Raw genomic sequence first — 23275 nt, forward strand, 5'->3', positions numbered from 1 at the left:
ACCTGACAAAAATCCTGACAAACCCACTGGCAATATTAAAAATCTATCAGATGTGACAATCCCCATCTCTGCCCATAGAGGGCAGCATTACAGGAGTCTTGGTATTGTAATCATATCCGGTTTTATGTCACCATGGGTGTAAAAATGCGACACCATCTTTTCTGAGCCAGAAATGCGTTCACAGCAGTTGTCGCTTTCCTTCCCCCACTCCTTTGAACAGCTCATACAATACAAGAAATTCCTCAGAAGGGGGCAGCACTGAGCACAAGAAAAAGGATAAAGGAAGATCTGACAACCCCCGACATGTCTGTTTTAGTGACTACTTAAATTCTTAATGAAAAAGCTATTTCTTAGGACTATGCTGTGCCTTTCTACTGTTATTCCTCCTGAAAATATAGGAATATACTGGCAACCAGTCGTTACCACCCCTTGTTGATGGGGTGTGTCCCCTACACAGTCTATCGATAGAAGCACTGATGCCCTTTGCCAAGAGGAATAACACACTGTTTGTCAATCTATTCATACATTGCCAGGGGGAATAACAGAGGAAAGGCAAAACTTACCCTTTTTTGAAATGCTCCAGAATTAGGGAGACTCCAAAACTGGGGATGCAGACACTTACGGCATGTCCTGGCGATGCCATAAATATTGAAGATGAGAATACAATGTACAATTGCGGAATGTAAAAAAATAAATAAAATAAAAAACCTGTGTCCAGCCCATTAAAAGAATAAGAATCAGCCATTCCATATAGACGGGTTTATTTTCTAAGAACAATAAATTTTCCTTGTGAAATAAATATAAAACAAATACACAAGACGCCAAACATAATTATAAAAAACAACGAAAAAATAAAAAAGACGAAAGAAGAGAAAGTTCTACTGGACGTTGTGGTGCCCACATGATATCTGGATACATTCCTTCCTAATTCTACTGTGTAAAACCATCAACCTATACGGTAAAAAAAAAAAAAAAAACCCTCGTAATAAACAGCGGCAAAATGTTTACATCTACATAATTTACAAAGGTCAGACGGGGACCTGTATTCCTGTACCCCCGGCCTAAGTAGTAGCCATGCTGGGGGCTAAACCCACAGTCACGTCTGGAGCTTGTCACATCACTAGGATGTATGGGGATTGGCGCAGTTCACAATATGGCTTCCTGTATGGTGGGAGGGGCAGGGGCCCTTTAAGAGCAGCGCACCCGCATGGTATCGGACCCATTTTTGTGGAATAAATGGCGTTCTTAAGACCCCCAAAATGTAGGCAATGACAGGGAATGTTGGAAAATAACAAAAGGAAGCGTTAGTCACCTGTCAGATCCACCACCAGTCCCGGGGACCACACTGGTCCTGGTTTCTGCCGCTGCATCGATAATGTTCCTGACTACCCCAAGTGATCGCTGCAGCAAATCAATGGTCCCACTGGTCACATGGAGTAGTCGTTATCGCTGCAGAGAGACTAGCACTGCTGCCGTGACATAATAGACTACCCCCAGAGAGACTAGCACTGCAGCCATGACATAATAGACTACCCCCAGAGAGACTAGCACTGCAGCCATGACATAATAGACTACCCCCAGAGAGACTAGCACTGCAGCCGTGACATAATAGACTACCCCCAGAGAGACTAGCACTGCAGCCGTGACATACCAGACTACCCCCAGAGAGACTAGCACTGCAGCCGTGACATAATAGACTACCCCCAGAGAGACTAGCACTGCAGCCGTGACATACCAGACTACCCCCAGAGAGACTAGCACTGCAGCCGTGACATACCAGACTACACCCAGAGAGACTAGCACTGCAGCCATGACATACCAGACTACACCCAGAGAGACTAGCACTGCAGCCATGACATAATAGACTACCCCCAGAGAGACTAGCACTGCAGCCATGACATAATAGACTACCCCCAGAGAGACTAGCACTGCAGCCGTGACATAATAGACTACCCCCAGAGAGACTAGCACTGCAGCCATGACATAATAGACTACCCCCAGAGAGACTAGCACTGCAGCCATGACATAATAGACTACCCCCAGAGAGACTAGCACTGCAGCCGTGACATAATAGACTACCCCCAGAGAGACTAGCACTGCAGCCATGACATAATAGACTACCCCCAGAGAGACTAGCACTGCAGCCATGACATACCAGACTACACCCAGAGAGACTAGCACTGCAGCCATGACATAATAGACTACCCCCAGAGAGACTAGCACTGCAGCCATGACATAATAGACTACCCCCAGAGAGACTAGCACTGCAGCCGTGACATAATAGACTACCCCCAGAGAGACTAGCACTGCAGCCATGACATAATAGACTACCCCCAGAGAGACTAGCACTGCAGCCATGACATACCAGACTACACCCAGAGACTAGCACTGCAGCCGTGACATAATGGACTACCCCCAGAGAGACTAGCACTGCAGCCATGACATACCAGACTACACCCAGAGACAAGCACTGCAGCCGTGACATAATGGACTACCCCCAGAGAGACTAGCACTGCAGCCATGACATAATGGACTACCCCCAGAGAGACTAGCACTGCAGCCGTGACATAATAGACTACCCCCAGAGAGACTAGCACTGCAGCCGTGACATAATAGACTACCCCCAGAGAGACTAGCACTGCAGCCGTGACATACCAGACTACACCCAGAGACAAGCACTGCAGCCGTGACATAATGGACTACCCCCAGAGAGACTAGCACTGCAGCCATGACATACCAGACTACCCCCAGAGAGACTAGCACTGCAGCCGTGACATAATAGACTACCCCCAGAGAGACTAGCACTGCAGCCGTGACATAATAGACTACCCCCAGAGAGACTAGCACTGCAGCCGTGACATAATAGACTACCCCCAGAGAGACTAGCACTGCAGCCATGACATACCAGACTACCCCCAGAGAGACTAGCACTGCAGCCGTGACATAATAGACTACCCCCAGAGAGACTAGCACTGCAGCCGTGACATAATAGACTACCCCCAGAGAGACTAGCACTGCAGCCATGACATACCAGACTACACCCAGAGACTAGCACTGCAGCCGTGACATAATAGACTACCCCCAGAGAGACTAGCACTGCAGCCATGACATAATAGACTACCCCCAGAGAGACTAGCACTGCAGCCGTGACATAATAGACTACCCCCAGAGAGACTAGCACTGCAGCCATGACATAATAGACTACCCCCAGAGAGACTAGCACTGCAGCCATGACATAATAGACTACCCCCAGAGAGACTAGCACCGCAGCCGTGACATAATAGACTACCCCCAGAGAGACTAGCACTGCAGCCGTGACATACCAGACTACCCCCAGAGAGACTAGCACTGCAGCCGTGACATAATAGACTACCCCCAGAGAGACTAGCACTGCAGCCGTGACATAATAGACTACCCCCAGAGAGACTAGCACTGCAGCCGTGACATAATAGACTACCCCCAGAGAGACTAGCACCGCAGCCGTGACATAATAGACTACCCCCAGAGAGACTAGCACTGCAGCCGTGACATACCAGACTACCCCCAGAGAGACTAGCACTGCAGCCGTGACATAATAGACTACCCCCAGAGAGACTAGCACTGCAGCCGTGACATAATAGACTACCCCCCAGAGAGACTAGCACTGCAGCTGTGACATACCAGACTACCCCCAGAGAGACTAGCACTGCAGCCGTGACATAATAGACTACCCCCAGAGAGACTAGCACTGCAGCCATGACATACCAGACTACCCCCAGAGAGACTAGCACTGCAGCCGTGACATAATAGACTACCCCCAGAGAGACTAGCACTGCAGCCGTGACATAATAGACTACCCCCAGAGAGACTAGCACTGCAGCCGTGACATAATAGACTACCCCCCAGAGAGACTAGCACTGCAGCTGTGACATACCAGACTACACCCAGAGACTAGCACTGCAGCCGTGACATAATAGACTACCCCCAGAGAGACTAGCACTGCAGCCATGACATACCAGACTGAAGCGATCACATCGGGTAGTTATCATTTCAGTGCCAGAAACAAAGACCAGGGGGGAGCACAGGACCAGCGGCAGAGAATCGTACAGATGGATATTGCTTCTTTTGTTATTTTAGAACACTCCTTGTCTTTGAAGTTTTTAGGGTCTCAGAATAGTGGGGTCCAGCGCTCGGCTATTTTTGGCGCTCCCTTAGAAATGATTGGAGGGCGGCCGCGCATGCAAACTGCTCTCTTGTTCTCTTTGGGAGCGTCATTCTTCAGAGTTGGGACCCGCACCTATCTGGCATACTCTAGCAATATGCCACCAATGTTCCAGGTGAGACAACCCCTTTAACAGCACCTGTAGATGCCATTGATTACAGAGTGCATCCTACAGACAGACGGCCACTTGATGGAAGCTATAGAATGCACCCCATGGACCGATACAGAGCAGGATGCATCTAAAGTAGTGGTATGTGAGCACATGTCCCGCTCTCTTCTCCTGCCTAATGATTGAACATCCCGGTATACGGCATAAGGCCCATCCATGCAGCCAGATATTAAAGGGGTTCTGCACTTTGTTTAAACTGATGATCTATCTTCTGGATAGATCATTAGCTTCTGATCGGCGGGGGTCCAACACCCGGGACTCCCGCCGATCAGCTTTTTGAGAAGGCAGCGGCGCTCCAGCAGCGCCGCGGCCTTCTCACTGCTTACCGCCGGCTGAGTGATATCACGACTTGTATTAACTGGCCTGGACGGGGCTAAGCTCCATTCAAGGGAACGGAGCTTAGCCGCACCAAGGCCAGTGATACTAGTCGTGACGTCACTGGGCCAGCGGTAAACAGTGAGAAGGCCGCGGCTGCTTTCTCAAACAGCTGATCGGCGGGGGTCCTGGGTGTCGGACCCCCGCCGATCAGAAGCTGATGATCTATCCAGAGGATAGATCATCAGTTTGAACAAAGTGCAGAACCCCTTTAAGTCCACAAGGTTTCCATGAAAGACAAGTTAGAAAACCAAACAGCGCCTGTTTTTGTAAACACCTGTATCCGCTATAAAACCAAAAAAGAAGCATCTTATTTAGAACTCTGAGTCGTGCTGTTCGTCTGTTATTCCTCCACTGGGCGTTACCATTGCCTTTCCCAATAGGGTGTGTCCTGCTGGACACTGTCAGCACAGTTTGGACAGTGTTCATGGTAACACCCACAGTCAATTCTGTCACACACTGCAAGGAGGAATAAAAGAGGAATGATACCAGTTCTGCAGAGAACTAAGAAATGATGCTCCAGAATTGCTTTTTTACAGGGAATACATGTATTTACTTTACGTCAGGAGGGCGGTCAGGTCCTCCTTAAAAGGGTTTTCTGTGATTGAGTATCTAAATGGTGGGGGACGGAAACATGGGAGACCCGCTGATCAGCTGTTTGAACCGGCGCCAGCGCTTCTGAGTGCTGCAGCCTTCTCCCTGCTCCCCAAGCACGACGCTGTACACTGGATAGTGCTCGTGCTTGGTATCACAGCTCAGGCCCATTCACTTCTATGGTACTGAGCTGCTCCTAGGATACGTGACTGATGAACGTGTTGTCACTCGGCCTAGGAAAAGCAGAGAGAAGGCCACAGTACTACTGCAAGTGCTGCTGCCTTCTCAAACAGCTGATCGGCAAGGGTCCCAGGTGTTGGACCCCCACCGATCATATACTGAGGACCTATCTTGAGCATAGGTCATCAGTATTAAAATCCAAGAAAACCCTTTTAAGTAGTGCTCGGACTGCAGAGAAGCTGCACACAGCGATTCACTCACTTTGCTGGAAGTAAGGATGTCATTCTTCCTCCTCATCGATCTTCTGAGTGGACAGTCTTTATGAGCTATTTTTTAAGAAATGGGGCATCTCAAGGGGCTATATCTTCATCTTCCCATGAGACGAAAATCAGAAAACCAGATGTAAAACATCCATGAACACAAAAGTCATCTGTATTGTTCATAATTACCGGAAGTCCTAGAAAAGTCACATACAAGAAGATCCGCAGCAGATGGCTTGTAATCAGATGGTCAACCAGCGACCATAATAGCCTCCACTGAGAAACTCTATTCCCGGGTACTAGAACCGAAGGCAGAAGGGCTTCTCCTATCTACATTGTCAGCCCTAGGCGCCCTCCATTATGTTTCTTGATTAAAATTCTACACATTTTAAGGTAACAATTTTGGTTACCATAATTATTTTTTTTTGCTCATTGTAATAGCAGCAAAATAGAAAAGCGACAGTCTGTAAGACACAAGTATATGCCGCCCCGGAGGAAGGAAGAGGCTAATCGCTTTCACTGGTATCACTGCTCGGTGCACCCTGAACCTTATTGCGGTGCTGCACGGCCCGGTCGTAGGCAATCTGAACAGATTTACGAATGTTTGACTTCCTTCCTTCTAGCATCTTTTCCTTATCCAGTTCACGATTTATCCCCAGAGGAACCAGCTTTGTTCTGGGAAGCCACTGCCTGCAAAGAGGGGAGAATAGATTCATCACCAAACCATTCACCATTATGAGAGAAAAAACAAAACAGAGTGAATATGGCGACTGTGAGCTTCATCTGCCGGTATCATCAACAGAAAAATCACCATTATTTATCTTATTGTATGTTACAGACCATATTATACTCCAGAGCTGCACTCACTATTCTGCCGGTGTAGTCACTGTGTACTTACATTACATTACTTTTCCTGTACTGATCCTGGATTACATCCTGTATTATACTCCAGAGCTGTACTCACTATTCTGCTGGTGGAGTCACTGTGTACATACATTACATTACTTATCCTGTACTGATCCTGAGTTACATCCAGTATTATACTCCAGAGCTGCACTCACTATTCTGCTGGTGCAGTCATTGTGTACATACATTACATTACTTATCCTGTACTGATCCCGAGTTACATCCTGTGTTATACTCCAGAGCTGCACTCACTATTCTGCTGGTGTAGTCACTGTGTACATACGTTACATTACTTATCCTGTACTGATCCTGAGATACATCCTGTATTATACTCCAGAGCTGCACTTACATTACATTACTTAACCTGTACTGATCCTGAGTTACATCCTGTATTATACTCCAGAGCTGCACTCACTATTCTGCTGGTGCAGTCACTGTGTACATACATTACTTGTTGGAAAAATATCTTGTGTCTGACAACCAGCACAATTATGAATGCAGTTCTCCGGTAAGTCAGGATCAGTACAAGTTAGGCCTCATGCACACGACCGCTGTGTGCATCCGCGTCCGTTCCGGCATTTTTCACAGTTTAGCGAAGGTCCCATTAATTTCTATCGAGCTGTGAAAAAGAACTGATAGTGCTCCGTTTTTCTCTGCGTCCGTGATTCCAGTCCGTCGAAAAAATATAACCTGTCCTATTCTTGTCAGTGGAAAACGGAGGACGGACCCATGCAAGTCAATGGGTCCGTCAAAAAAAAAACGGATGCACAACTGGTATGTCATCTGTGTCCGTTTTTTTCTACAAGACCTTGGTGCAATAAAATTACACTTTTGATTAACCTTCCTTTTTTTCCCAGTCAGACAAAAAAAAAAGGAAGACACAAGGAAACACAACTGAAGCAAAATCGGACACGGACCACTGAAGCCAAATCACTGACAGTGAAAAAACACTGTCGTGTACATGAGGCCTTAGGTGATGTATGCACATAGCGAGCAGAATATCGAGCGCAGCTCTAGAGTATAATACATGATGTAAATCATATCAGAACAGGAAAATAATATGATTTATTTACAAAGTTACTCTAAAATTGTGTTCAAAGGTGACCATAACTTTTAAAGTGGACATTTCATGGGTTTTATATTTTAAAAGAATACCTTAGTTGCATAGCCTGTTCTCGTGAGATTTACCAAATCTCCCGAGAACAGCTCGTCTTCTCCCTGGCTGCGGAACGGTCCGCAGTGATTGGACAGTGTCGCAGGCGGGGAGGAGAGCCGAGGTCTGCTCCTCCCTGTACCGATGGTACTAATTAGCATATTTGGCGCCAGAACACACAGGGGGTACTAGTGGAGCAACAGCGTGGTCTATCGGGAAAAAAAAGCAATAGCATCTGCAGCAGGTATACTACGTACTAAGGTATCAGTTTTAAAAAAAATCCCATGAAAAGTCCTTTTTAAGTAAGCAGCTGATTTATACTACATTTGTATATTACGTGTGCACTGTACAGTAAACTGACATACAGCATGGATTTAGGAAATCTCTACCACCTTCAGGTTGCACATTTCCAGAGATCCATGTGTAGCAGACTCACACATTAAGGAGAAAGTGGTTTCTTACCAGGTACGTTTGTTGTCAAAAAACAGGACGAGGTAGAGGTGTTCTTGTGCTTCTTGAGTCATTTGTTCTCCTAACTTGAGTACATCTACGGGCGGCACAGGAATTGGGACGCCGTGGTGAAACACTCCGTCTCTGGGCATCTTTGGGTCGATAATCTAGACAAAGAACAATCGGGATGAAGCTTTTTGTTGTTTTCTAACAACTGTTGACATCAATGACTCTGACTCGGACACACAAGTGATTAGTTTCTACTATGATTTAGTTGGACCCATTGTGATCATGTGTGGATTACAATTATATCCATAACATCTACAACAACACGGAAAAATAATAGGGGAGGAACTGATGTCTACCAGAGCTGGATAGGAGGGGTATCCCCGACACTTGGCCCACACCAAGTCTAAGGCTTCTAGAGTGGAGTCTTCGTCTTCGGACAGCCACCCCGCCCCTCGTCCCTCCATTCCTTTGCGCACCACTATTGAACAACAGAAAAGAGCACAAGTCACAGGCCTGCTTTGGGTGCTCACATGATATACAATATATTAAGAGAGTCTAAAGTGTGATAGAACGCTGGTGGCAGCCATGTTGTGGGCGTGGCCATTATTCACAAGATCATTTCTAACCACGAGGCAGTATTTCCTGCTGAACCGACAACAAATTCCTATGAGTAACGGTTCAGTCCACGTAATGGCTGCTTTCACCTTTGTCAAATGTTTGGGTGTGTGACAACTTAAAAAAAAGAGTTATAAAAGAACTGAAAAGTTAAAACACGGGGTTAAATGTGCTGCACTCACTATTCTGCTGGTGCAGTCAATGTGTACAGACATTACATTACTTATCCTGTACTGATCCTGAGTTATAGCCTGTATTATACTCCAGAGCTGCACTCACTATTCTGCTGGTGCAGTCACTGTGTACATACATTACTTATCCTGTACTGATCCTGAGTTATAGCCTGTATTATACTCCAGAGCTGCACTCACTATTCTGCTGGTGCAGTCACTGTGTACATACATTACTTATCCTGTACTGATCCTGAGTTACATTCTGTATTATACTCCAGAGCTGCACTCACTATTCTGCTGGTGCAGTCACTGTGTACATACATTACATTACTTATCCTGTACTGATCCTGAGTTACATTCTGTATTATACTCCAGAGCTGCACTCACTATTCTGCTGGTGCAGTCACTGTGTACATACATTACTTATCCTGTACTGATCCTGAGTTACATCCTGTATTATACTCCAGAGCCGCACTCACTATTCTGCTGGTGCAGTCACTGTGTACATACATTACTTATCCTGTACTGATCCTGAGTTACATCCAGTATTATACTCCGGAGCTGCACTCACTATTCTGCTGGTGCAGTCACTGTGTACATACATTACATACTGTTTATTAACCCTGCCCTCAGTTATGTCCAGTTTTTTCTCTGGGGCTGTATTATTATTATAATTAGTAATATAAAGTTCTGTTGCTCTTGTTGTCTGTGACCAGCCCATGACTGCTTTGAATGACAGGACCAGGCAGTCGCAAAGCAGTGGGGGATGGGCTTACCCCAGAAATGAGTGGAGCTTGGGTGTAACAATAGTTAAGCTCTCATTGCACCAAAGGCCTAATTTGCATATTAAGAAAAAGTATAACTTGGGAACTGAGCTTTGTATCAACAAAAGGAAAACTGTTTAATCAGGTGAAGCACAGCTATGTGTATGCAAACAGTCTGAGTGCTCTTGCACATGAACGCATTTTCTTTCTGTGTCCGTTCCGTTTTTTTTCAGACCGTATGCGGAACCATTTATTTCAATGGGTCCGCAAAAAAAAAAAAAAAACAGAAGTTACTCCGTGTGCATTCCGTTTCCGTTCCACAAAAAGATAGAACATGTCCTATTATTGTCCGCATTAAGGACAAGGATAAGACTGTTCTATTAGGGGCCACCTGTTCTGTTCCACAAAATACGGAATGCACACAGACGTCATCCGTATTTTTTGCGGACTGAAAAATACATACGGTCGTGTGCATGAAGCCTTATAGAGAGGTCGCTCTTGACAAATTCCATTTAAAGGGGAAATCCATTTTTATAACCGACTGCACACAAACATAGCACTACAATACTGTGCACGGTCTAAATTCAGTCCCCGATCGCCAATATCACAACCATCTCTGACTACTACAAGTTCACAGGCAAGCCCTGTGAATAAATCATGGCTTCCCCTTTAATGACCCACTTAGATCAGGCGACATGTGACTAACCATTTTAGTAAAAGAATAGACTGGGTGGGCCAAGCTCTTATACGAAGCAGAGGATGTGGTATCTAAATACAAACGGCGTGCAGAAGATATACTTATGGGCATTAATGTTATCATCTGCTCGCCCTTCTTATCTACGCATTATTTGTAATAAGTCGCTTACAGCCATGCCCTGCTCGGCTCCCTATGGAATACGACTCATTTTCAGTGCCCGACGTGTCCTCGCTGCTATAGTCGTGGTAATTCTCTCTGGAGAACGACTGCTTTCCCCGTCCTTGCTTAGAGGGAGTCGTGCTGGAAGAGAGAAAAAGAGGAGAACAAGGACTTTTACTAATACATGATCTGTAGACAGTATGAAAATGAGCAAATCTGCACCCAACTTCCCCAGACCTAGTCACGTCATATTTAAAGGGTCCTGAAATGATGTCAATAGCTGTGTTTCTAACATAAGAAAATACATTTTCATCATTTTTGGCTTCAATCTGCCCCCCTTGGTGCTGCTATGGATGGATTTGGGATAGAATCAGTCTCCTTCCCCCTCTGACAGTTGACAATATAGTCCCTCATTACATTCCCTGCAGAATAGGTTTTGTCTACTGCAGAGGCTCTGCTCCTTCCCTGGCAAGCAGAGGGTAAAGCCATTTCTTTTGGCTGCCCTGCGGTGAACACAGGATGCCTAGGCAGAGACCCGGCTGTGGGGACACCGACTGAGGATGCGTGTCCACCAGCACTCGGCTCTGTAGATGGCTGTGCACAACAGTGCTATGTGATGTGAACACCAGGTGGCGCCATACTATAGGTAAATTAGAACACCGCTACTTCTAACAGGATGTGAATGTCAAATATGTGTCATTTTTTTAGGATCCATACAAAGAATGTGAGATTTAATGGTGGGTAAAACCCCTTTAATGAATAATTGCTGGGACCCAATAAAACCACCATTACAGCTGCCATCCGGCTTTCCAATTATTAAAGGGTATTCCAATTATTAGAAGTTATCTCCTATCCTGTGGCTAGGGGATAACTATCAGATCGGTGGGGTTCCCAGCGGTAGGACCCCCATCGATCAGGGGTCACTGTACCTCCTGCAGCCCCCCTGAAACAAACGGAGAGGCTGGTCGGGCATGCGATCTCCAGAACTTACACTGAAATGAATGGAGGGGCTGCACGATGAATGGAGGGGCTGCACGCATGCCCCATCAGCCTCTCCGTTCATCTCGGGGGGGGGCCCCAGTTATCTTTATCGGTGGGGGTCTCAGTGGTAGGACCCCTCCCCCCCCACTAATCTGATAGTTATCCCCTATTACAGACTGCAATATGCCAGTAGTCAGGTGATTTTTTTATTGACTTATTTAAAAGGTTACTTATGTGAAAAGCCACTTTATAAAAAAAACAACCACATACAATTTCCTTTCTTAACAGTTCCAAACTCTGCATTACCTGGTTCTGTCGGAGGCGGCGCTGCTGCTGCTGGTTGTGCTGGACTCCGAGTCTGAGCTGCTGCGGGGAAGATTACAGTCAGTGCGGTAGATTAAAAAACTTTTCTTCACCTGCTGGTTGCCGAAGCCATTCGTGGGTAAATCTTAAGTGAAAAGAACGGAAAGGTTCATTGAAAGCGCGTTCCTCACAATTAAGAACATTATTATTATTATAAACATATTAAAAAAGGTACAAACGAGTTAATTCTGTCCCAGGTATCCTAGTAAAAGTCAAAGTTCTCCCCCTGGTGGGAAGGGAGGATTATTAGAACATTCCACAAATGCAAGTGTTACAGGAGAGGGTTAATACAAGTCATTCCCCAGAGACTTATAAAATCTTGCTTCTGCTGCAGTTTAAATTTTTATGTTATTTCAGAAGTTAATGAGGACCTGTCCGCTCTCCTGACATGCCTCAGTATCTGATCAGTAGGGGTCCAACACCTGGGACCCCCGCCAATCAGCTGTTTGGAAAGGCACCGGCGCTCCTGTTAGCGCCACGGCCTTCTCTCTACTCACCAAGCACAGCGCCGTACATTGTATACTGGCTGTGATTGGCATGACGCTCAGCCCCATTCACTTTTTATGGGACTGAGCTTCGTCTAGGTCATGTGACCAACGAACGGGTCACTGGCCTAGGAAAAGCAGAGAGAAGGCCGCACCATAACTGCCTTCTCAAACAGCTGATCGGCAGGGGTCCTGGGTGTCGGACCCCCACTAATCAGGTACTGATGACCTATCCCGAGGATAGGTCATTAGTATTCAAGTCTCGAAAAATTCAGCAAAAATGTTGGACTTTTGCTTGCAAGGTCAGATGTACTGTAATGGCACCGCTGCAGGATTTAGTCCTTCGAACTATAGCAAGACTGTCCCCCCTGCCCCTCGATCACGACTCACCTAGAGATGCATCTTCTGCCGACTTGTCGCTGTCACTCTCACTGTCTGAGCTAGACGTAGGACGGGGACTTCGGACTCTTTTCCGTTGCCTCTGGGACCCCCCCATTATAGAGAGCTGAGGGGGTCCGATGGGACTGCTGATCTGCCTTGCGGTCAGCTGATTATCCCTGTTCTTAGGAGGCCTCCCTGGTCTCTTTGGAGGTCCTGCAGTTTTGGGATTCTTCTTTGAGAAAAGGACAGAGGTCCTTCTACCAACTTCATGTGCAGGGGTGGAAGAAGTGTTTGGGCCAAGTCCTGAGAGGAAAAAGAGACAGGTAGAGATAGCGCAGGATGTTAAGACCCAGAAGAGAAGACCGAGCGGTGAAGAACAGAAAAAGGGCAGAACAGAGAGGAGGAGGAGAAGGAAGGAAAAGTATTTATTTTCTCCAGAAAACACATTACAAACAGCTTAACAAAAAAAAAATTTAAAAAAAATTAAATCTGGAGTTTTTCACGTGATAACACAAACCCGGATGAAGCACTGACCCCGTCCTACGCGCTAAAAAAACAAAAACTGCCAAATCGGAAGTTTCAATAAACACGCTTTATTGGTAGAAAAAATTATGAAAACATTATCCAAAAGAAACGTTTCAAAAGTACAGTGCTCAATACAAAAACTGTGCGCAAAAAGAGCGACAAACTGGACAAACATACAAAGACAAAGAGAGAACAGCGAGCATTTATTACAGGTTCATTCTGAGCGGCGAGAAACACCAACGCTGAGCAAACATTCTCAAGACAAATCAACTTTTTGCAGCTAGTCTGGCCTGGGGTTTTCCAGGACCAGAAAACAATGGCTGCTTTCTGCCTATCCACAGGCTGGGTTCTGGCGTTACAGCTCAGGCCCATTCACCTCGAAGGAGCCGAGCCGCCATACCAGACACAACCCATGGACAGGGGGGGGGGGGGGGGTGTACTTGGTATAAAGCAGCAGTTACTAATCCTGGACAACCCCTTTAAAAGGAGGCGTTACCCGACCAGAATAAAGAGAATGGTCCCACTGCAATGTCTATACGGGCTGAGGTTCGGTACCAGACAGAAGCAAATGCAGATGGACGCTGGCACGTCAGGAACTGCACTAACAAGTCCATAGTGCTGGCCACACCGCCCCTCGTAAAATCCTGGAAAACCGCTAAACTGGGTCTACCAGTAAGACTTGACCCGCTGGCACAGACACAATCCACACTCTATGACGCAGACATAGCTAATATTTCAGTTTTGCATCCCATTAGGATTCTGTTACTCCGTCCTGAGCCAATTTACTCTTCTAGAGATTCATCAAAAGTAAATGATCCCCTTAACAGTGTTCGATGCAAATACAATCACAGGAACGTGTTCTGAGAAACCCGACCTTCTAGGAGCGTCTCCTCCACACTTGGCATGTACAGATAAGTGCTGGAATGGAGTCACTGCTGTTAAAGGGGGTTTTCAGAAACTCAATATCGATTATCTTTCCACAGGATAGATGGGTGGGGGTCCGACTCCTGGCAGCCCGCTGTGTGAAGACGCTATATGAAGCGCAGCACCATAGGCATTAGGCTGTATACATTGTGGACTGAGCTGCACAAGGGACTGACAGGATGTGACATCACAGGAAGAGGCCACAGCGCTTCCAACAGCTGATCAGCGGGGGATAAACGGAAGTCGCACCCCTATATATAGCCTGAGGATGGGTCATCAATACTGAATTCCCAGAAAAAAACCTTGAAATAAACAGATCCTCCGGTTTGACCGTTGCAGGTTTCTAATAGACTTCAGGGTCAATTCCTTGTCGTTTACAAGATCTCTGCTTGCCGTCAGTGAACCAAAATATTTTTACTTGTCTACAGGGGATGAAAACAGTCCTCACTGTCTACTTCTCAAAGCTAAGAGTTTGCTGTGATGTATCCATCCCAGGCAAGCTTGATGGATGTAAATCTCGCCAATACTTAGTTCAGGGCGGTTTTCTATTTTCCGGATGTAAACAAGAATGTTTCTACTCACTGATAACAAGCAGAGATCATGAAAATCATGAGGAACTGAAACACAAAGGATATTAAAGCTGCAGAATGTTTCGTCCGAGAAGCTTAAGATTGATATTTTTTTTTTGGTTTTATAGAAATAATAAAAAAAAACACATGCCCACTCCTGAAGGTCGTCTTCCCCCGGGACTATAAAGGGCACTATTATATCAGAGGAAACGAGATGTCCCATATTCCAGTGACTCGCAGGCGACCCCTTGTGGCCAAGGAGAATAATAATTTGTTGGAGGTGAACTGATATTTCTGGTCAGTTTCTTTTATGACCTGCTCAGGTCAAGTGAGGGGATTTCGGGCCCCCTTTTTGGAGAAGTGATGGATGAGCGTGTGCAAGGCTATCATCGCTCCCATCCCTTTAAAGGGGTTCAACATTGACAGCCTATCTGAAACATGGGCCACCAAAGTCTGATTGGTGTGGGTGCAACTCCCAGGACCTCCACCAGGCACAGCGCCACACACTTGGCAGTGTGTCTGTATGTCAGCTCTGTCCCATTCAAGTGGGCACAACCTATATCGGGACTGAGCCCATAATACTTCACATTCAATAGGAATCTATTGAAAACAAATATGACAGCAAAAGTTAAGGTGCCTATACCGAATTTTTTTTTTTATATCTTTAAACTTTGGTAAAAAAATAAAAAAAAATAAAGAAATTTCAGTGTACTTATCCTTCACAGTAATGTAGTATGGGATTTGTATCATCTCCCCCACAACAGGAAAAAACTGGTATCTGAAGCAGCTCATGGCCATCTATTCACACGTCCGTGGTGTGCTCTGGACCCGCAAATTGCACCCGGCCGGCACCCCCTATAGAAATGCCTATTCTTGTCTGCAGCTGCGGACAAGAATAGTACATGTTCTATCTTTTGCGGAGCTGCGGACCGGAAGTTTGGGGCCGCGCTCCGCAAATGCGGAAGCGGAGAGCACATGGTGTGCTCTCTGCTTCACGTCCAGGCCCATAGAGAATGACTGGGTCCGCACTCATTCCGCAAAATTGCGGAACAGGTGCGGATCCTTTTGCAGACGTGTGAATGGGGCCTTAAGGGGGTTCTCCGGGATTTTTATATTTTGGCCTATCGTTGGGATAGATCATCAGTCTGACATCCCAAATCCCTGCTATCCGCTGTCCTGTACTAGCTCCAGCTCTGGAAATACATTCACTGTGGTGACCCAGCTCAGCCAGTCAGCTTCTACTGTGAGCCGAGACTGGCAGGAAGCAGGGCCGATGGGGATCGCTAATATCATTATTTAATATTTTTACTGATCTGGGCTCAAATTACAAAAATTGTAAATTAACCCGGATGACTCCTTAATGGGCTTGGCCGCTTTCTGCTTAAATGGTCTAAAATCTCCAACCTGTGTGCACTAGCATAGGAAACTCCATGTCCCCTTCATTTCTTACCACAGCAACCCAGTTCAGGGTCACCTGCTGCCCATGGATCCCATCTGGAAGAGGTGGACGGTCACAAGATTTACATACGCTTCCTTGTATACGTGTCCTCTCCTGGACTAATCCTGGCAGCATTGTGTTCACGCTCAAAATAGACGCAGCGGTAATCTCACGTCTCTGTGCATTGGTTGAATGTTTTCAGCTTAACAGAGAAGAGGATGCAGGGGAGGAAGCGGTGACCTAGATAAGTCACGTGATCATCGCCATCTTGATGGCTAAGAACACAGTGGACTCTACCGTCCACTCTTTACAGGTGGAATCCATGGGCAGCAGGTGACCCTTAAAGGGGTATTCCGGTTGTTTGAAGTTATCCCCTTTAAATGGGATAGGGAAGAATTATTAGGCTACTTTCACACTTGCGGCAGAGAGATCCGGCAAACAGTTCCGTCGCCGGAACTGCCTGTCGGATCCGGCAAAACGTATGCCAACTGATGGCATTAGTAAGACTTAAAAATGCCTGATCAGTCAAAAAAAATGCAGTGTCATCCGGCATTTATTTTTTTCACCTTTTTTTCGGTCGGCGCATGCTCAGACCAGAAGGACGGATCCGGCACTAATACATTCCTATTGGAAAAAATGCCAGATCCGGCATTCAGGCAAGTCTTCCGTTTTTTTTTGGCCAGAGATAAAACCGTAGCATGCTGCGGTTTTCTCTTTTGCCTGATCAGTCAAAACGACTGAACTGAAGACATCCTGATGCATCCTGAACGGATTACTCTCCATTCAGAATGCATGGGGATATGCCTGATCAGTTCTTTTCCGGCATTGAGCCCTTTTGACGGAACTCAGTGCCGGAAAAGAAAAACGCTAGTGTCAAAGTACCCTTAGATCGGAGGGGGTCCTACCGCTGTGACCCCCACCGACCACAATAACAGGGACCCCATACCCCCCTGAAATGAATAGAGCAGCCAGTCGGGCATGTGTGCTGCTGCTCTATTCATTTCTATGGGAGTTCTGGAGATACCCGAGTACAGCGCTGTGGATAGGGGGTAAACTTCAAACAACCAGAATACCCCTTTAACTGTGGTAAGAAATGAGGGAACAATGGGTCGACTGTGCTAACAGCCACAGGCTTATGGCGTTGTAGAGATCACTTCAGGAAGCGAACCCCTTTAGATATTCCCCACGGTGATTATTCATTAAATGTATTCAGATCCCACATGACAATTCTTTCTGCTTTTCTGCTATATTTCGCCCTTATGTGCTCGGGCCGTGCCTAGTGCTGCCTCCACCATTCTGCATTCAGCGCTGGCTGCACACATTGACAACCGTTTCAAAATGTATTACCGCAGTAACATCAGGAAGAATAAGCATAAGGTGCTGGTAAGTAGTGGCATGGCCCTCAAATCACAGAACTGGTGTAGTGAGGTCACAGATCCGCTCTAGTAACACAATGCACATTTAACCACATGATCTGTTCTATGCAACATATATAGCAGCATTTTAAGAGGCATGTAAAAAAAAAAAAAAAAAAAGCCTAACTAAATAATCACCAAGCAATTCGCTTCACTCGCATGATTTAGCCTACTATAAAAGAAGGCGTAGAAATTACATAACATGTTGAGCCACAAATCTTTAGAAACCTGCAGTTCAAAAAATTCTTGCCTATCTGTAGTAGGAGAGAAAAAAATATATATATATATCTATAAAAAAAAAAGTGCCGTATGATAAAAATCACACACATGAATGTAAACAGATCTGGAAACTATACAGAGCTGCAGAAGAGGCCCCTGCCGGAATCAGAAAGCAGTCAACTAACACAGGTCAGTACCTTTCCCCGTCTCCTGACTGCTGCTCTCTTCTGCAGCACTGTCCGTCTGTCCATCCTTCTCGGAACGGCCATGCATAGGCAAGTTGCCTCTCCCAGCCATGCTGTGCCGCTCCATGGCTCCGTCCCTTCTGGACTCTTGTCGGTGGGACATCTTACGGCGGATGGAAGTTATCTCCTTCCGGATCATTTTCGCCCGACGCACCCTTCCTATGCTCTGCTTGCCTGCATTGACCTCGTCCAGCCGTGCGAGCTGGACTTTAAGCTGTTCTTCCAGAGGGGGAGGTTTGCGGCTGTCGGAGGGAGCCGTTCGTTCAGTATCTGAGGAAGAATTTTAAAGAAACCAAATTATTTATGAGCTTTTTTTTTTTTTTTTTTTATGTTAAACGTTTTTTATTCAACAAACAACCACCTAGATGCCCACCAATCCTGACAAGGATGCCATTTCCACATATGCTAACTTGGCTGTTTCTGTATCACCCCAGTGCCCCTTCCCCGTAGGAGTGCTCCTGATTTTGCACAGTTTTTTATAAGCTTGGCAAAAAAAATTATACTATCCTAGTATGGCTGCACAACTTACCAGTCTCTTTGCCATGACGTGCAATCTCATTCCCAGAGCCAACATGGGGCAAGTGCATTCCAGTCTCAAAGTCGATGCCAATCTTTTCTGCCTGACGACGAGCCTGCCTGATGATGGCCGCCCCCTGTTCCCGCAGCCGGACGGCCGCCCGGTAGAAAATGGTGTCCTTAGAGTTATACTTGATGCAGTTGTTGACTATTAGGTTAAAGTCGTCTTCAAACCGATCAAAGTTTTGGTAGCATAGTGCTTCAAGGTTAGCCTTCATCGTCTGAAAATCCATTGGCTTCTTGACATGTTCAAGGTAGTCCGGGACCTTTGAAGAAAGAAGAAAAAAAGCCAAGGGCTAAAAGAAAGGAAGAAGCTTGCAGGAGCCGCGAGCAACGTCAACAACATTACAAGACTGACTGCCAATTGCCGTAAGCAGATTTTTTTGGGATGAATGACATAAATTGGATTATACTGTAGTCATGCAGCCAGACACTGCAATATAAATACTACTGCACACTACTTGCAAAATGTAACTGGAGTGAGGTTTAATAAACCAAAGTACCATGCAATAACCAAAGCGGTTTCTAGGCTTAAAGGGGTTGTCCACTTTATTCATATCAGATCGGTGGGGGTCCAAATCCCAGCACCCCCGCCCATCAGCTATTTAAAGAGAAAGCAGCGACGGTGAGCAGGTGTAATGACAAGATCCTATCCCAATCACTTCTATGGGACGTCCTTGTAGTGTTCACTTGAATAGAATAGAAGTAAATAGGACGGCTTAGGTGCGGTTGCGACTGTGAGCAGGTAAACAATGAAGGGAAGGCAGCACCTTCTCCTCAAACAGCTGATCGGGAGGGGGGGGGGGGGGGGTGTGCTGGGAGTCGGACCCCCGCCGATCCAATATTGATTCATCAATATGAATAAAAAGCTGTTTTCCACATCACTGTAAAGGCCCATGATCAGGTAAACGACTGCACTTTTGAACGCTCATTCCTTATTATTGTGTCTACCGACCAGCTCAGACAACAAATGATCAGTAACTGACGGCTTATCCTAGACAAGGTGGTACAACCTCCTTTAAAGGGGTATTCCTATCTTAAGACAATGGGGGCATATCGCTAGGATATGCCCCCATTGTCTAATAGGTGTGGGTCCCACCGCTGGGACCCGCACCTGTATCGAGAACAGAGCGGGAAGCGCTGTAGCTGGACGATCCCAGATTTCCCGGGGTCCGTCCACCAGCAAGCGCTAATCCCTGCCTCTCCCATAGAAGTAAATGGGAGCGTGCCGCCCATGCGCGGCCCATGCTCCCACTCATTTCTATGGGGCAGACGGCAATAACCAAGCTCGGCTATTTTCGGCGGCCCCATTGAAATGAATGGAGGGCGGTTGCACAGTGCGCTCTCCTTCACTTTCGGAAGGGCTCCTTTCACTAAGGGCTCCTGCACATGACCGGATCAGTTTTTGTGGCACATTTATTTTTTACTCCTTCACAAGTGTCCTATCCTTGTCTGCAAAACGGACAAGAATAAGACATGTTCTATTTTTTTGCTGGGATGGGCATGGGGTGCTGTCGGTGCACAAATATGGCGTTACTGGTCATGGAAAAAGGATTTCTATAAATGCATAGGCTATGTTTTTTATTTTTTTTTGGTGGTTGCATTGAATTAACACGTTCAAACTTTTGATCCTCTAAAACTCAGGAAAAGACCACTGTCTCAGATCCCATTCAGATGAGCTCAGAAAATGCTGTAAATTTTCGACCCAACTTTAGGCTGAAGTCGAGGGTCACCCTAGCCCCAATCTTCACAATAAATATAAGATCTAAATGCTTATCTAGAGCATCCTGACAGTCCCTTGAAGCCTGAAATTGAAGCGGATTGGTTTGGCTTTTTCCAATCTGGGGCTGTTACAGATCATTTTTGCTGAGGTGAGTTTATGTATTAGGCTACTTTCACACTCGCGTTTGGTGAGGATCCGTCAAGGATCTGCACAAACGCATCCGTTCAGATAATACAACCGCCTGCATCCTATTCAGAACGGATCCGTTTGTATTATCTGTAACATAGCCAAAACGGATCCGTCTTGAACACTATTGAAAGTCAATGGAGGACGGATCAGTTTTCTATTGCGTCATAGAAAACTCATCCGTCTCCATTCACTTACATTATGCGCCAGGACGGATCAGTTTGACTCAGTTTCGTCAGACGGACACCAAAACACTGCAGGCAGCCTCCAAAGCGGAATGGAGACTGAACAGAGGCAAACTGATGCATTCTGAGCGGATCCTTTTCCATTCAGAATGCATTAAGGGCAAAACTGATCCGTTTTGGACCGCTGAGCCCTGAACGGATTTCACGAACGGAAAGTCAAAACGCGAGTGTGAAAGTAGACTTGGCTAGAAGTCTATAGCTAAAGACAGACAGGCTTGAAGAAAACCAAATGTTTATGACTGCATTTTACTTATTTCTGGATAAAAATCATATTTTCAATTGGCCTTTATTAAAAATAGAGCCTTCTGTCACAAAGGGTTAACTTTTTTTCTAACTGTGTGACCGGTACTTTCACTTTGGGGAAAAAATACACGAACCAGCACCTCCACAATAAGTTAATATGAGAACGCAGGTGCACGCTACCTTGGCTAAAACACACTTGGATTAGTAGAACTACAGGTAACAGCACTCTGCTAGTCAATTGCACAAAGATATAAGCAAACACTGAAAGAATAAATGCTTGGTGGTCATACTTACTGCAAATGCAGCTAGAAGCTCTTTGCGAATATAATTGATCAAAAATATTTCGGGCCCATCTACCGGTCGTCAAGGTCGCTTCTAATCAGATGGGTCCTACTCTAACATGCCTCTCCTGGGCTTACAGCCTACAATCTGGGCAAAGTAGTACCAAGCTGCATCCTACGCATGCCTCTCCCAGGCTGTGAGCCTGCAGTATGGGCTGGGTAGAATACAGCTGTACAAGCTATCTAATTAAAAGCACATGGTAAATGGGCTGGTGGTGCACGGTTCAATCTCACCACCAAGGGGAGCCACTCCCCTAGTGGCAGTGACACTGCTTTTAAATCAGATAGCTTGTACAGCTGTATTCTACCCAGCCCATACTGCAGGCTCACAGCCTGGGAGAGGCATGCGTAGGATACAGCTTGGTACTACTTTGCCCAGATTGTAGGCTGTAAGCCCAGGAGAGGCATGTTAGAGTAGGACCCATCTGATTAGAAGCTACCTTGACGACCGGTAGATGGGCCCGAAATATTTTTGATCAATTATATTCGCAAAGAGCTTCTAGCTGCATTTGCAGTAAGTATGACCACCAAGCATTTATTCTTTCAGTGTTTGCTTATATCTTTGTGCAATTGACTAGCAGAGTGCTGTTACCTGTAGTTCTACTAATCCAAGTGGTACTTTCACTTTGTCATCTAATAACCCTTATTTCTAAATTACTAAGAGGTCAAAAACACATATTTAAGCCACATTCTTATCATTAAGCCAAGAACTGAGCTATAATGAGTGTTTATAATGTCAGAGAGCAGAGATAAGGAACCCATTAGCTCCCCAACTGACGGAAGAGAGAGAAAATCCAGAGGCTGCTACTAAATCTCAATTCTGTACAGAAAAAAAAGGGCTTCATATTTTTAATAAAGACCAATTGAAAAAAAAGGATTTTTAGCTCAAAATGAGCACACTGCAACAATAAAAAAAAATGCCCCCAAAAGGTGTACATAGCCATATGCCCCCAAGGATCCTTGCAATGAAGGGGCCATAGCGCTGCCTCCCCTCCCGAGTTTTCCCTGCAGAACGGCGCCCCGGGCACAAGGCTGTTCAGGGAGCTGCAGTAAGGCCCTTTTCACTTGCATGAGGAGGTGCGGAAGTTCCCTGCACAGTGGGTGAATGGGGCGTGGAAATGAAAAGGAAAACAGTGGAGGGGATGCAGCACTAAAATAACGCTTCTGCCCTTTCCTTCTCAGGATCAGTGGGTTCCCAGAAGACATCAAGTGACAGAATATTTGATATCACTTTATTAAACAGGAATCCGTTCATGGTGCAATCAGAATGTTACTAGTGAGTGGAGTTGCTCTATAATGCATAGTTAAAACAAATAGTCAAATACCCCATCATAGCACACACATATACAAAGCCTAACAACCTATTATAATCCCCTGTTAGTTACCATTGTCAAATACTGCAAAACAAAAGTCACACCGGCAGAGACATGCACCATACAGACAAAATGACAATGAAATGCACATAAAATGTGGTGGGAGATTGGATTCTTACTTCGTACAGTTCTGTTACCTCAGACAGAGGAACCGGATGAGTAAATATATTGCTGGTATCTTTCTCCTGTAATAACTCCAGGGTCTTTCTCAAGAGAATGAGAAATGGAGTTAGCTGGACCTCAAGAGCCAACTGCTGGATTTTAATCTGCAACCGAAAAACAGAGAGAAAAACAGCGGTGTAAAGCACAGGACATGGAGAGGAAAGTCTTAGGGACGA

General features: G+C 45.9%; 1 protein-coding gene across 6 annotated transcripts in view; it reads right to left on the reverse strand.

The window, feature by feature from the left end:
• Positions 1-5310: 5310 nt before the first annotated feature.
• BRPF1 (bromodomain and PHD finger containing 1) overlaps positions 5311-23275 on the reverse strand; it is a 47749-nt gene continuing 29784 nt past the window's right edge. For 2 of the 6 annotated variants that reach the window (XM_040408515.1, XM_040408512.1), the window contains 9 exons: positions 23057-23203; positions 18780-19092; positions 18203-18520; positions 12925-13218; positions 11993-12134; positions 10716-10846; positions 8654-8775; positions 8301-8455; positions 5311-6469 (listed from right to left, as the gene is read on the reverse strand). In XM_040408515.1, the coding sequence (XP_040264449.1) occupies positions 6286-6469; positions 8301-8455; positions 8654-8775; positions 10716-10846; positions 11993-12134; positions 12925-13218; positions 18203-18520; positions 18780-19092; positions 23057-23203 (1806 nt within the window). In that variant the 3' untranslated portion in view covers positions 5311-6285. Of the gene's footprint in view, positions 6470-8299; positions 8456-8653; positions 8776-10715; positions 10847-11992; positions 12135-12924; positions 13219-18202; positions 18521-18779; positions 19093-23056; positions 23204-23275 lie in introns of those variants that run through there. The other 4 variants (XM_040408513.1, XR_005774353.1, XR_005774352.1 and 1 more) reach the window with 4 other exon arrangements.

This window comes from Bufo bufo, chromosome 9 (assembly GCF_905171765.1).
Source record: "Bufo bufo chromosome 9, aBufBuf1.1, whole genome shotgun sequence".
Lineage (NCBI taxonomy): Eukaryota > Metazoa > Chordata > Amphibia > Anura > Bufonidae > Bufo > Bufo bufo.